The sequence below is a fragment of the Equus przewalskii genome, chromosome 25 (assembly GCF_037783145.1).
Source record: "Equus przewalskii isolate Varuska chromosome 25, EquPr2, whole genome shotgun sequence".
Lineage (NCBI taxonomy): Eukaryota > Metazoa > Chordata > Mammalia > Perissodactyla > Equidae > Equus > Equus przewalskii.
In genome coordinates, this window is record NC_091855.1 from 19,620,530 (window position 1) to 19,634,117 (window position 13,588).

Sequence of the window (13,588 nt, forward strand, 5' to 3'; positions counted from 1 at the left end):
GCACAGAAGCTCGCGACTAAGAGGGCAGGAGCAAATGCCAGCCTGCTCCAGGATCTCCTGAGGACCGTGGGGAGTTTTCTGGAAGGGGTGACAGAACCGGGGCAGCAGAAAGGGACCTCTCAGCACAGTGCTGGGACAGGCCCTGTATTACTCAGTACATACTCATTGAGCCTTTAGCTTGTCTCCAGTGAACATTTGTGCTGCCTGCTAGGAGCTGAGAGACAAGGCCTTGCCCTCAACATGAAGGCCAAACATGGATAGAGCACATAGAACATGCCAGACCTTGAACTGAACATTTAACCCGAGTTATCTCATTTGTTCCTTACAATTCTGTGAGGCATGGAGTAATAATAGTCACATTTTACAGATGAGGAAACTGAGGCACAGAGAGTTTAAGCATCTTGCCCACAGTCACACAGCCACTAAGTGGCAGGCCTGGTATTTAAACCCAGGCAGACAGCCCAGTCTCCTGGCTCTAGCATTACATAACAGCTACACTTACCATGCGCCAGGCTGTGTACACACACTTGCTCGTTTGCCAGCAACACAGTCTTAAGCCCTGTACTCTGAAGCCAGGCTACCTGGATTCACATCCAGGCTCTGCTGATTCCCAGCTGCAAAGCTTGGACAAATAATTAACCTCATCTTTAAATGGGGATAAAGATCATATCTAGCTTATAGGGTTGTTGTGAGGATTAAAAATTAATAATATAGGGGCTGGCCCCATGGCCGAGTGGTTAAGTTCATACACTCTGCTGCGGCGGTCCAGGGTTTCGCCGGTTTGGATCCTGGGCACGGACATGGCACCGCTCATCAGGCCATGCTGAGGCAGCGTCCCACATGCCACAACTAGAAGGACCCACAAGTAAAAATATACAACTATGTACTGGGGGGATTTGGGGAGAAAAAGGAAAAATAAAATCTTTTAAAAAACAAATAAATAAATAAAATAAAAATTAATAATATAAGATCCTTCGAGTTATACCTGACCTGCAGTAAGAGCTACAGAGTGTCATTATTATTAATCCTCAGAAACAACTCTATCTGGATTGTGATACTCATGGGTGAGGTCCTATGGATGGAATAGGGCCAGTCACCTGCCTGAGGACACAGAGCTAGGATTCAAGCCCACGACTCCTTGGATCTGGCACCAGGATCCAAAGGCCATGCTCTTAACTGCAGGGACTCCCTCTGCCCTCCCCAGAACAGCCCCAGCCTCTGTGCATCTAGGCTGAAATAAAATGAGAATTCAAAGAATTCTTCAAATCCTCTTCCCCAGTGTGAGCCTTCAGAAGCCCCTAAAGCCTGTGTGTGTGCTGGGGTGGCGATGGGGGCAAGCCAGTCTGGGAAGACTGGACAGACTTCCAAAAGCCTTAACTATAAACAGGATCCAGTCACCCCACACCCTACAGTCCTTCCCCTCAGCTGTGCGGGCCGGGCAGGCCCCAGTCAGCTGCCTCCACAAACACATAAACACTTAAATCGTGTGGCAGAGCTGGCAAAGCCACAGAAGGAAAGGCAGTTACCAAGACCAGAGGAGGTGGCGAGGACCCAGCTCCCGATCCTGCCAAGGTGGAGGGAAGGGTTGGGATTCCAGCAACAGCCACCTGTAGATGCAGTGGCTTCCTGAGGTCCAGTGACTGGACAGGGATGAAGGAAGGGACCTGCCAGGAAGAAGGGCTGATAGGTTACAGCAACTGACGATTCTGTGAGAGGAGGCGAGAGGGGCCAGGGCCATCACTCCCTGTGCATGGACAATGCATTGGGCCCATAGATATCTAGGAGAGACCAGGGGACAGATTGAGTTTCCACACGGTTCTGGGACTAGACTTCATTCTTGGCTGGGAGACGGAGATGTCACACACCCATCCTTGTCAGCTCCCCTCTCCTGCTGGCCACGGAGGCACCCCACATGTGTAAAACTGCTAGGACAGAGTCATAAGCATTCCCCGGCATTGGCAGTCTTGGCTCCAGCCAGGAGAGCAGCTGTGGGGAGGGGAGAGGGAGACGCAAACCACTAAGGGAAGCAGGAGAGCCAGCTGACAGGGTGCGGAGCCAAGAGCCCCACATTCTACAGAGCTCCGGACCCAGCCGTCCAGGGCCAACACCCCACCACCCACGTGGTTCTTGTTAGGCTCATTAGCAGCAAAACAACAACAAGCGAACAGCACAGAGCCCAGCTAATGAGCACACAGACCTTCAGTGGGCAAGCTGACTTCAAGTGGGAAAGGCTAACGCCCACTGGCAATTCCTCCAGGATGGCTGCAAGCCTGCGTTCAAGGGTCAGGGAGGACAACCAGAGGAACAGCAGGGGAAGAGGGCCGGGGAGAGGAATGAGAGGGGCTGAGGACCCCCAGGGTGGAGTGGGTATCGGCAGCATGCTGCAGCAGCCCCCCGCTGGGGCAGGGGTGTGCATACACACACTGGTTCTGACAATCTGCAGTCTCACCCAACCTCCAGTTTCCAGTGTTGAAACTAGTTTGGCAGAGACTAATGTTGGAAAATCATGAAAAAGTTAGGAAACTGACAACCTTTGGGGCCGGAGGGCCAGCGAGGCCCATGCCCAGACCCCTCTGGTGGCTGGTATGAGGACCACTCCCTCTGAAACCTCCCTGCTCCAGCTTCAACTCAAACCTCAGCAACACTCTCTGGTAAGCTCGCTACAACTTACCAACCCTCCTCCCCATCTCCAACCCCAAGTCCCTTCCTGGGCCTCCAGAGGCCCCCAAGGCCCTGGTACTCAAAGTGTGGTCCCTGAAAGAGCAGCATCAGCTTCTCCTGGGAGCTTGTTAGAAGCACGGATGCTCCGGTCCCACCCCAGACCTGCTGAATCAGAACCTGCACTTTAATAAGATCCCAGAGGATTCCAGGAACATTGAAATTTGAGTTAGGGCCCCCAAGGCAGATCTTCCTATAATTGACCCCAAACTCTGCTCAGTGATCTTCAGTCCTGGCTAGAAATACCTAGGATGCTTAAAAAATATATCAGTGCCCAGGTCCCGGCCCCAGAGAGTCTGCTTAGCATAAAACCACTCAGCTACCCACACCCTGGCTTCTCTGCTCAGGGCAATTGCTGATTTTGAGCCCCAGATCCTCCTCTAATGAGCTGTGTGATCTTGAGCAAGTCACCCCAGTCTCATTGTCTTCATCTTTAAAATTATGAAGGGCAAGTGTCTCTCCTCCAGCTCTGTCCTCAGCCACAGAGGGCCTGTCCTCTGAGAGTCCCCACTAATCCAGGTTCCCTGAAAAGGAAAGAATTTTCAGGCAGAAGATCGGCTTTGCTGCTTGTTTTTGAGTTTGGGATTTTGGTTTTTTTATCTGGAGATCCTCAGAGAGACGCAAGATTCTGCCTGAGTTTCAGCGTCAGATGGGGGAGGGGTCAGGGCCATGAGGTCTGAGCCAGAACCAAAAGCTTGGTGAGCCCGCATCCCCATCCCTGCAGGGATGGAAGCATCCCATCTCATCTCCAGCTCATCCCCAGCTTGTCCCCAGCTCCAGAGGCATCAGAACCAGAGGAGAGCCTCCATCAGGGCTGGGAACACCGTAGATTTTGTCATGCACCTGAACCATTAGCTGCGAAACTCTCACACTGAGAAGGGCCTGGAGGCTCATCCTTGGGCAGGAAGTGGTGCTGGGGAGGCTGAGGCTTTGCTGCCAGGCTCAGGGCCCGGCAGACAGTAGTGGCAGCTCCAGGAGGGACAGCGGAGTGGAGCTCCTGGGGCTGCCACACAGAGCTGGGGAGCTGACGGGGCTCAGGACGGGCTTTGGGGAGTGAGGGAAAAAGATCCAAGGGGCTCCCTCAAACCCCCACATCTTTTATCACCTGTGGGGATCCCAGACTCCAGAAGGCCCAGCCTCAGTTGGTCTTAAGAGGGAACAAAGGTCCATAGATAGAGGTACGGGGTTCTGGAGTCAGACTGCCTGGATCCAGCCCCAGCCCCAGCGTTGGAGTAGTATGTCCTTGAGCCTCAGTTTCCTCATCTGTGGGTGGGGCAATCCGTAAATACTCATGTTATAGGATTATCGAGAGGCTTAACCAAGATAATGTGTGTGAAGAGCTTAGCACAGTGTTGGGTACATAGTCAACGCTCAGCTGTTAGCTAGTAGTAGTAGTAGTAATGGTAGCAGTAGTACACTGTCATCCCCAGTTCACGGATGTAGAGAACGAGGCCCAGAGAGACAAGGTAAGCCATCTGGCAGCAGGGTGTAATGATTAAGAGGAGGGACCCTGGAGTCAGGTTATTTGCGTCCAAATCCTGCCATTTCCAGGCCATGATCTTGAGCAAATTTCCAGTCCGTGCCTCAGTTTCCTCATCTGCCAAATGGATAGTGGTACTACCTGCCCCACAGGATATGTAAAGTGCACTTGCACAAAGTGAGTGCTGCATAGCTATTGGCTTTTGTCATTGTTGTTCCCACTTCAGGCACCACCAGTGGGGGCTTGGGCGCAGTCGCTCCTTGGTTTCCACATAACTGAGATACTATTCTCTCTTTCCACTCATCTGGGCCAGCCAGCGGGCTTCAGAGCAGTAGGAAAGAAGGCTGCTCCAGACACGGGATCAGAGCCTCACCTGAGCATCCTGGGAGGATGCCCCACACAGGCCAGAGCGGAGGTGGATTCCCAGAGCGTGGGCTGTGCATGGCACCCCTGGAAATGTGCCATGCCGAGGCTCTGAGGCCAGGCATGTTCTGCAGACCACAGGGCTGTGTGGGCACCTAAGGGACCCTGTGGTCACGGCGAGGGGGGCGTCAATACAGTGGACACCAGGAGGGGAAAGCAGGAATCTTCAAAAACATGAGCAGGGATTTTGTTTGAGAAGTTGTTTTCAGTTGGAGACATTTTAAAATCTCCTCCCTTCCACCGCACACTGCCTCCACTCCAGAGAGGGGCTGCATCCTCACGGGGCAGCCTGGGGAAGACACTTCTGCCCTAGTTTCTGGAGTCCCCATGCCCTTCCCATCTCGAGGGAAAGAGAGGGAGAGGGGTGGAGGGGGTGGAGGCACTCACGTTTGATACAGAAGTTGGTGCTGTTTGCCGTCGTCCATCCCGGGCAGCACTGTCCCCCGCAGACATTCCTCCTGTGGGGTCAGCAAAACAGGGTCAGCAGCAGGGTGCTCAGAGGGGGACTGTTTCCAGAGCCACTACAGGCAGGGCCTGGGGGAATGCTGCAGGCTGGGCAGACTGTCCCCCTTATCTAAGGAGGCTTCACGGCCCAGGGGCAGGCACTTTGGGATCCCGCAGATCTAACATTGAATCCTGACTCTGCCATTCTCCGTGTGACCTTGGGAAACCTCACTTTCTCCATTTGTACAATGGAAATAATAATACCTGCCTAATTGACGATTAGACGAGACGGGGATATATAGCATCTGACACAAAGAAGGCACTCCACTGGGACAATAATGGCAGTGATCATGAAGATGATCTGAAAGCAAGTTCAGAGAGGTTCAGCAACTTGCCAAGGCTGAACAATAAGTGAGTCCGGAGCCCGGTTCAAACCTGAGTTGGCACAACTCTAAGTCACGCTCCAAAAATACACACCATAGTCCTTGCCCAACAAATGCTGACAACCCAAGGGAAGCTGGAAGACACAAATAGAACAGTCTTGAGGACATACATATGCATCACTTGCCAACAAATGCACACCCGGAGGAGCCTGAGCTTTCGAGACGGCTGGAGCATGGTGAGACTGAGCACTGGGTGGGAGACGGGAGGAACGGGGGCTCTAGAATTCCTATTTAAGAGGGGCTCAGGAGGTGGCAAGCAGGGAGGAAGGAGGGGCTGAGGATTTGGGTTAAGCTGCCTCTGCACAGCGAACACACTGTTTTAATTTGGGCAGGCCAGTGGAACTAACTTTATGGGGGATGGTTCTTCCCCTGCTACTCCTTGGTGCTGGCACCGAGGGCACCCACGGGAGACAGTGATCCGCAGTAACCACTGAGGCACTCAGCCAACCCACCTGACTTTGCTTTCAGGAGTCTGGTGAGGCCCCCTGCAACACCAGCAGGTTCCACCACCCGTGGCTCCCCACCTAAAGAGCCAATGCCTGGACCTGGCGACTTCCCTAGAAGGGCTCTTCTTGAAGAAGACCTCTGGGCGCCTGACTCCATGGCTCAGGCCAGGCCTGGCTCTGGCTTGCTGGACCCCAAGATTATCATCAGAAATTGTCTACCAGGCACTCATGGAAACTTAAGGGGAGTGGGGCGGCAGAGGTGCAGAGCCAGAGAGACAGGGCGAAGGATGGAGCAGGGGGCCATTCCTGTGACCTCTGTGGCCAGCATGGTGAGCATCTGGTCCTGCTTAGGAGTTTATTTGACATTTGAGGGGACCCCAAAGCTTGTGTGGCTTTTGGAGCCTTCACAAACATTCAAAATAAATTCCTCAGCTTGAGAAAGCTGAGGCCGGCTCCCGGCCCCTTGGCCCAAAGTTATAGGGAGCTGCCTCCCAGGGAGCTCCCAGAATGTCCTCCCAGCCAAGAGTTGCGCCGTCCCAGCCACCTTGAAGTCTCTCGGGACCACAGCCTTCAGCAGCTTCCTGGCTCCATGAAGTCCTCCTCCACATCAGGGCCAAAGTCATCGGGTTCTGGGGAAGGGGCTGATCCTCATACCTGGTGTGTCTGAGTGTGTACCCTGGCAGAAGGGGGAAACTACCCACCATTTGTAAATCCCTCCCCCTTGTGGGTGGTGACAGAGCCTCTTAGAGGCCTTAGGAGGTCTTCAAGAGCAAACGGACTGCATGCTCTGGGAGTTTCCTAAGAACTAGGGTCTGTGGGAGCCCGGATAGCACAGGCTGAGGGGCATGCCTGGCTGGGAGGTCACGGTGTGGAGCTCAGCTCAAGGAGGCCCTCTGAGCCAGCTGTCACCCCAGATACACTCAGGATGGCTTTGCAGCTGACTGTAGGTGGGCAGCAGCCAGGCCTGCCCTGCCTGTCCATGGTGGAGCCCTCAGAGCTGTCAGGGCCACAGTGAGGACTGGCCAGGATCAAAGGCTGCCGGGCAGGGGGACCAGGGGCTGGGCAGGCACTCAGAGGGATTCACGGACCCACTGGGGGCCTCTGAGGATCCTTTCTAGGCCAACATTAGAGTCTTGGGTCGAGGGTGAGGGAGGCAGCTGGGAGATGACCATTCAGTGGTCTCTGGCTAGCTGGAAAGAGCAAATGGGGCAGACAACTCAGTGGTTCTGACTCCCTGGAAGGTATCACTCGGAGATGATATGAGCCCAACCTTCCAAGCGACACCACTCAGCAAACATTAGTGCAATATCCAGCATCACTGCCCAACCCTTGGGGATGCATCTGGCTAACAGCCTGGGACAGCTGCTGCTCCACCTGGGTCAAATCTGATCATACTGGTCCCTTGTAAAAAGCCTCCCATCACTCTCCACTGGCCTCTGCAAAGCCAACCAGGCCTCCACCTGTCTGTGCAGTCTAATTGCTCCTATCACTCCTCTCTCGTCTCCATGACCTTGCACAACCAAGGCTGTGAGCCTCCAAGGACACAAAGTCTGTCACCCCCATTGCACCCTATATGGTCACACTTCGATGCTTTTGCTGAAGCAGCTCTCTCTGCCTCGCATGCCTTCCCTCTCTTCACTGCAGATTGAAATCTTTTGCATACTCCAAGACTCCCAGATCAAACATTACCTCCTTTGTGTAAAACCTCCCCTGTAAAATCTACCCAGCCTTCCCCATTCTCCACCTACTGTGATCATTTAGTACTGACTGTCTCAGGTTGTTGATGCGTGGGTCTCGTCTTGACTATCTTGAGGGTTCTTTCTTATTCCGCTTTGAGCCACTAGGGTCTAACACAGTGCCTGACACGCGGTATACACGTAATACTTCTTTGTTTCATGGAATCCAGCATCTCCCAAAAAGTGGATGAGCAGCTCTGAGGGTAGGGAGGGGGTTTCGGTTTCCACAGTCACAGCATCAACACTGCTGAGTCAAGTGGTGAGAAGGGGATGGCCATGTCAGTGCTCCTTCTACCTGATTAGATCAGTGAAAATAGCCTCTGTCTGAGGGTGGTCTTCATGCCACGTCATCCCCACAACACCAGCCAGGCCCCCCCCCTTCCATTGGGGAGAACACGCCACAGGGTGAGCTCCCTAAGGGAATGGTGTCTGGCTAGAATTTGAGAGCATTTTGTTTTCATTTCAATTTTCCTACAGGTACCTTGTCTTCACTACAAGTGGTATTATTTTCAACTTATAAGAGGGATACAAAGTGTCCTTGAAAATGGATTTACTTATGTAGAAAAATGAGTCAGGCACTGTTTGTAATAGCAAAAAAATGTAACTCATCTAAATGCCCTCAAACAGGAGGATGGATAAATAAACTGTGGTATATTCAGACAATGGCATAATATACAACAGTTAAAGTGAATAAACTCAGGCTGATTATATTCACATGGTTAACTCTCAAAAATCGAATGGGGAGGGGGAAAAGCAAATTGTAGAAGGATAAAACAGTATGGTATCACTTATCTAAATCTAAAATATGCAGAAAATTATTGTGTATTTTATGGATGCATGCATCTGTAATAATAGTATAAAAACATACATTGGAATTGTGAGTAAATTCAGGGTAATGGTTAACCCTGGGGAGAGAGGGAGACAAATTTATAGAGGAAATTTCAACTAAAAACGTCAGAAGCAAAATATGCCAAAATATTAAGGTTTGAAAAAGCTGAATTGTTAGTTATATTATTTCAAGTACCTTTTTGTACGCTTGTGCAAAACTTCATAATATAAAATATTTTAAAGTAGATAAAACACAAATACCTATTTTAACAATGTACACATTTAAAGAAAAATAATAGAACAAGAGAGAAAAGAGAGAGGAAAATATTATGAAGGTGTTATGCTGTGAGGCTAGCTCAAGAAACATTGGATATCGGGAAACAATGGCTTAAAAAGTCCCCTGTAGGCTGTAAATTTCATTAGCGCAGGAACTGTATCTGCTCTGGTTACACTGTATCCCAGACATCTAGCACTGTGCCTGGCACATGCTTAATAAATCTCCGTGGTGTGCAATAAACCTCCACTATATTGCAAGTTCCATGAGGACAGAGGCTGTGTTGGCCACTGCTATATTCCTACAGTCCAACACAGTGCCTGGCATATGGGAGGCCTTCCAAATATTTGTTGAATGAATGAATAAAGAATCCCCTCTAACGGAGATGCAATCCCAAGCTTCACCAGCAGGTGGCACTTGGTCCTTGGCCCTGAGCAACCTACAAGGCAACTGCGAGAGAGGTCAGTCAGCCTGGCCAGAAGCCATAAGCCAGAATGGACCTGGGTAGAGAGGGCCGATGGACAAGATTGCCAGCCAGCCCTGTCCAGCTGACTTGGAGTGGCTGGCTGGAGTGCCAGAGGAACTCACCCTTTATCAAAGCTGCAGAAGATAATCTGGGGAAGAAGCCAAACCCAGCATATGATATGATGTGTGCACCTGTGTACTGCAGGTGCCTGTGGGTGGCACCCTGCCCATGTCCTTATACACCTGTGCACATCTACTAGCCTTATTGTGGTGACAATTTGCTTTGCTCATCACCACCTCATTTCACAACTTCTACTAGTGTACCCTCCTACCTCTACCCTCCACAATCCCACCTTACCCCCACCCTTACCTAAATGCCTGCAGTATAAACTCCTCTATGATCTGGCCCAACCAATGCCCCAGCCTCATCCCCATGGCTTCCCCACACCAGGGTGCAGTCCTGCCCCTAGGCCAGTGCCAACAATGAAAAGCCCTTGGGCAGTGCCACACTTCTGAACCCCATTCCTGCCACCTCCCCTCTGCTTCCCCACATGCTGCCCATTGAGCCCGAGGGGCTCCATCTCTTAGAACGTCCTTCTCCTCTGAGTTCCTCAGCCACAACTGTCCCATCCCTTTGTGTTTAGCATGAAGTGGCTGATACTAGAAAGCACATTCCCCAGTACATATCTGCATTTCTCCAGCTGGATTTTAAGGAACTGAGTTGCTCTCCCTGCAGGAACAATGCCTTGGTCTCTGGGCCCCATCCTTTACCCTAAACTCTGCACACTTGCTCCTAAGAAGTACGTATTCACTTGCACAGGGAAGGAAAACACTAATGCATGGCAGGTGCCCCAGTGACACTTGTTAACTGATTCTACGTGTGAGCCACTTGGCCATGCAGGGGTCTGCTCTCCGCCGGCTTTATGCTGGCCCTCACTCATTCAACAGATGTTTAATGAGCATCAACTACATGCAGACCCTGTTCTAGGCACTGGTAAGACAGCAGTGAACAAAACAAAGCCTCTGTTTTCACAGAACTTGCATTAGTGTGGGCTGGGAGACCAGACCAATGACATAGAAACAGAAATAGAAATATAGGAAGTCAGCTGGGAATAAGTTCTCTGAAGACCTATAAAGCCAGGTGAAGGGAGAGCTGGAGGGGCAGAAGTAGTCGGAGAAGCCTCTCAGAGCAGAGGTCTAAATGAGGAGGTGATCCTGCTGAAACAGGGGAGAAGAATGCTGCAGTCAAGGAGAACTGGAGTGGAAAGGCCCGAGGAGACAGTCCTGGGGAGTAGAGCTAGGGGTGTGTGCCCTTCATGCCGAGCAGCCAGATTAAACCCAACTGGTAAATGGGGCCCAGGCCAAGAGGGGCTGCCAGAGCCCTTCCGAGCCTCTGCGACAGAGCCCCCACCCAGCCCAGCACTGCTGGGTGCTCCCGTCCCTCCATTCTAGAAACACCTGTCATACCCAGTCAAGGCAGCACCCTCAGCCATGATGATCCCCGACGGGGGATGGGGGTTGCTGGGGAGCCTCCTCATGCTGCGAGGGCATCACCGGCGGGCAGTGGGCTGTGCCCGGGGAGAGGGCAGAAAAAATAAATTGCAGGGTTGGGGGGAGTCGCACTGGTGAGTGAGTCGGGCTGACCCCTAACTACACAGACACACACAGACCCACTCTCCAAGACACACTGTACCGCAGCCACATCGGGGCCAGGCTTCCTGCCCAGGGTGCCCAGAGCCCACTCCCACGTTCAGCCTTCCGGGGGCCAAGGCCGTCCTGCGCCCCAACCGATACACTTGTCCCCACGCTCAGGCTTTGCTGGCAGCCCCCTTCCCGCAGATGCAGCTGCTTTTGCATTCTAGAGCCTCAGACATCCTCCACCTACCCGCGCCCTGCGCCCGCTCAAACTCGCTTGGGCCTCCAGAGCCTGGAACGCTCACCCCGCTGCCCCCTCCCGGCTCCCTCTCGGATCCTGGCAGCGCCGCGGGCGTCCTCGGCACCGGTTAGCTGAGGGCGGGAGGAGGGCGGGCGAAGGCAGAGGTGCCTTGGGAAAGGATTTAACGTCGGGTCTCGGCGAGCGGGTTCGAAAGGGTGAGCATGGTGTTTCTCTTTCCCCTCACCTCTTCAAAAGCGCATCAGATCTCTGAGCCCCGGCTTCGGGACCTCGGTGCTGTTTCCCTGCAGTACTGAGACCAGAGAGACGAAGGGCACGAGCCTGCCGCCCACTCCTCTCCCCTGCACATCCCACCACGAATGAGCACACCGGAGACCCGGCCCTCGCTTCCCCAGCCCCCACGCTTCCCTCTCCAGTGCTCACCCTGTCAGCCGCCCTCGCGGCGGGGTTGGGGGCGCAGCCCGGGGCCGCTGCAGGGTCCCGAGGCGCGGGAGAACCGGCGCGGCGCGGGCTCGAGGTGTGGGCTGCTGCTGGCCGGAGGGACTGCTTCTCCGGGTCTGCGCAGGTGGCTGGACTCGCCGCGGCTGCTGCGCGCGGGGCGGCCTCCTGGCCTCCGCCTCGGTGGGCCTCCTGGGGCTCCCCCAGCCGAGTTGGGCCCGCTCTGTGGGCGGCAAGCCCGGGAGGGGCGCGTCCTGCTCCCGGAACAGACTGTACACCTTGGCTGCAGCCGCTGCGGGGTGGCTGCCCCCGGGGCGCCGCAGCCGATTCGCGTCCCTGCCCGCTGGCTCTTGTCTTCCCACCGGCTCCCTCTGAGCATGACCCAAGCCCACGAAGAGAGCCAGGGTGAGCGGCAGGAAGCTCCTCCAGGGGTTCCGCCGGGCGCGCCCAGGACAGCGGACGGTGGTCGGTGGCCTCATGGCGCCGGGGGCGGCTGGAGAGCGGTGCACGCGGGTAGCAGCACCGGGGCTTGCAGTCGGTGCGCCTGGCCGCCGGCGGGCTGCGCTCCGGACACCTCCTGGCGGTCCGCTTCGCCTGGTCTAGGGGCCCTCGGAGTCAGGCTGCGGGCCGGGGCTCTCCCGGGAGCGAGGGCCAGGCGGCGGGAGCGGCTCTGGTCTGCGCGCCCTGCGCCTCCCGTCCGTGCTGGGTCTCCAGCTGGGCGCGCACCGCCGTTGCACCTTCGCGCCTTCTCCCCTGCCCCGTAGCCTTCTGAAGGGGAACCGCAGTTTTATTTTTGGAAATCTCTCCCTGTTCTTTCGTCTCTTTTATCCCCACCGTGCCCCCTCCTCGGAGGGACAGCTCAGCCCCCTCATTACGGGAGAGGGAGAGAGGAATTCCAGCAACACCCACTTTGGCACCGGGAAGCGAGCGGGCGGCGAGGGGGGTTAACCCGTGAGGAGCTAGGGGCTGCGCAGGGCTGACCCGAGGGCTAGTAGGGGAGGTGACGCCTGCTGGGACAGGGACACCTGAGCCACCTTCCTCTCGTCCTGGGCAAGCTCGAACTGCTGACTTGTCCCAAATTTATCTCCTGCCCCTGACCTCGGGGACAAACTCCCGGTTGGATGACCAAGGCTGCAGCCTCGAAGGTCTGAAGGAGGCCTGTAGAGGTACCAAGAACGACGTGACAGAGACAGGACCCGAGGGACCAGCGCCGAGCCCCTTCGCTTCCCACCCCGGCCGCTGGGGGCGGCCGCCTGGGGTGTCTGCTGCCTCTGGGGCCCCGCGGGGTGCTCGCCTCCCTCGGCCGCGGCCCGACGCGGGAGCGCAGGCAGGTCACCTGGGGGCGCGCGCCCTCTAGTGGAGCCGACCCCGTCCTTAGCTGTCCTACAGCTGGTAGAGAGACCTGCCGCCGCCAGCGGCCTTTGGCTCCTTGATCTTGATCCCCTTCTGGGTGCGTCAGGTCGAGCCCAGGCTGAGGCGGTGACGGCGGATCTTGGAAGAGGTGCCCTCTTTCTCACAGAGGCATTGACATGGAGGATCTGGACTAAGGTCACTCAAGGAGACCGCACGTGTCCAAGAGGGGAATGAAATCCTGGCCTCCTGCCTCGGGCTCAGAGCTCCATTCCCTGGACTCCCAGCCCAGCCCCTCACTCTCTCGGTAGTTTCCCGAGGAGGATTCGATGAGCCTTTGATTGATCTGGAGTGTGTGTGCCCACATCTCTTGCGTTGGCAGTGAGAGGGCAGGGCCGCAAGAATGCCAGTTGCCACCCATGGGAATGCCGCCAACAATCAGCTCATCATTCACACCCAGGTCCCCCTGTCCGCAGGCCTGGAGGCCTGGCGACCATGGCTGCCCGCGGTGCATTTCTGCAGCCTACTGTTTCCTGGAGAGGCGGGGGAAGGAGCAGACAGCAGGGCGCCGGTTTACAACTTCCCACCCTACGCGAAGGACCCGCACAGTCAATACCCAATGTTGGAATGCAGCCTCAACTCCTGGCCT

The 13,588-nt window shown here is 55.0% G+C and overlaps 1 protein-coding gene across 6 annotated transcripts in view; it reads right to left on the reverse strand.

Annotated features, from left to right (window-relative positions):
* Positions 1–12,888, reverse strand: part of LTBP2 (latent transforming growth factor beta binding protein 2) — a 100,837-nt gene extending 87,949 nt beyond the window's left edge. For 5 of the 6 annotated variants that reach the window (XR_011532946.1, XM_070593917.1, XM_070593916.1 and 2 more), the window contains exons 1-2: positions 11,575–12,888; positions 5,009–5,079 (exon numbers count right to left, since the gene is read on the reverse strand). Coding sequence is in view for 5 of the 6 variants with exons in the window: in XM_070593917.1 (XP_070450018.1) it covers positions 5,009–5,079; positions 11,575–12,068 (565 nt within the window). In the remaining variant the exon portion in view is untranslated. Of the gene's footprint in view, positions 1–5,008; positions 5,080–5,329; positions 5,386–11,574 lie in introns of those variants that run through there. The other variant, XM_070593918.1, reaches the window with a different exon arrangement.
* Positions 12,889–13,588: the final 700 nt, after the last annotated feature.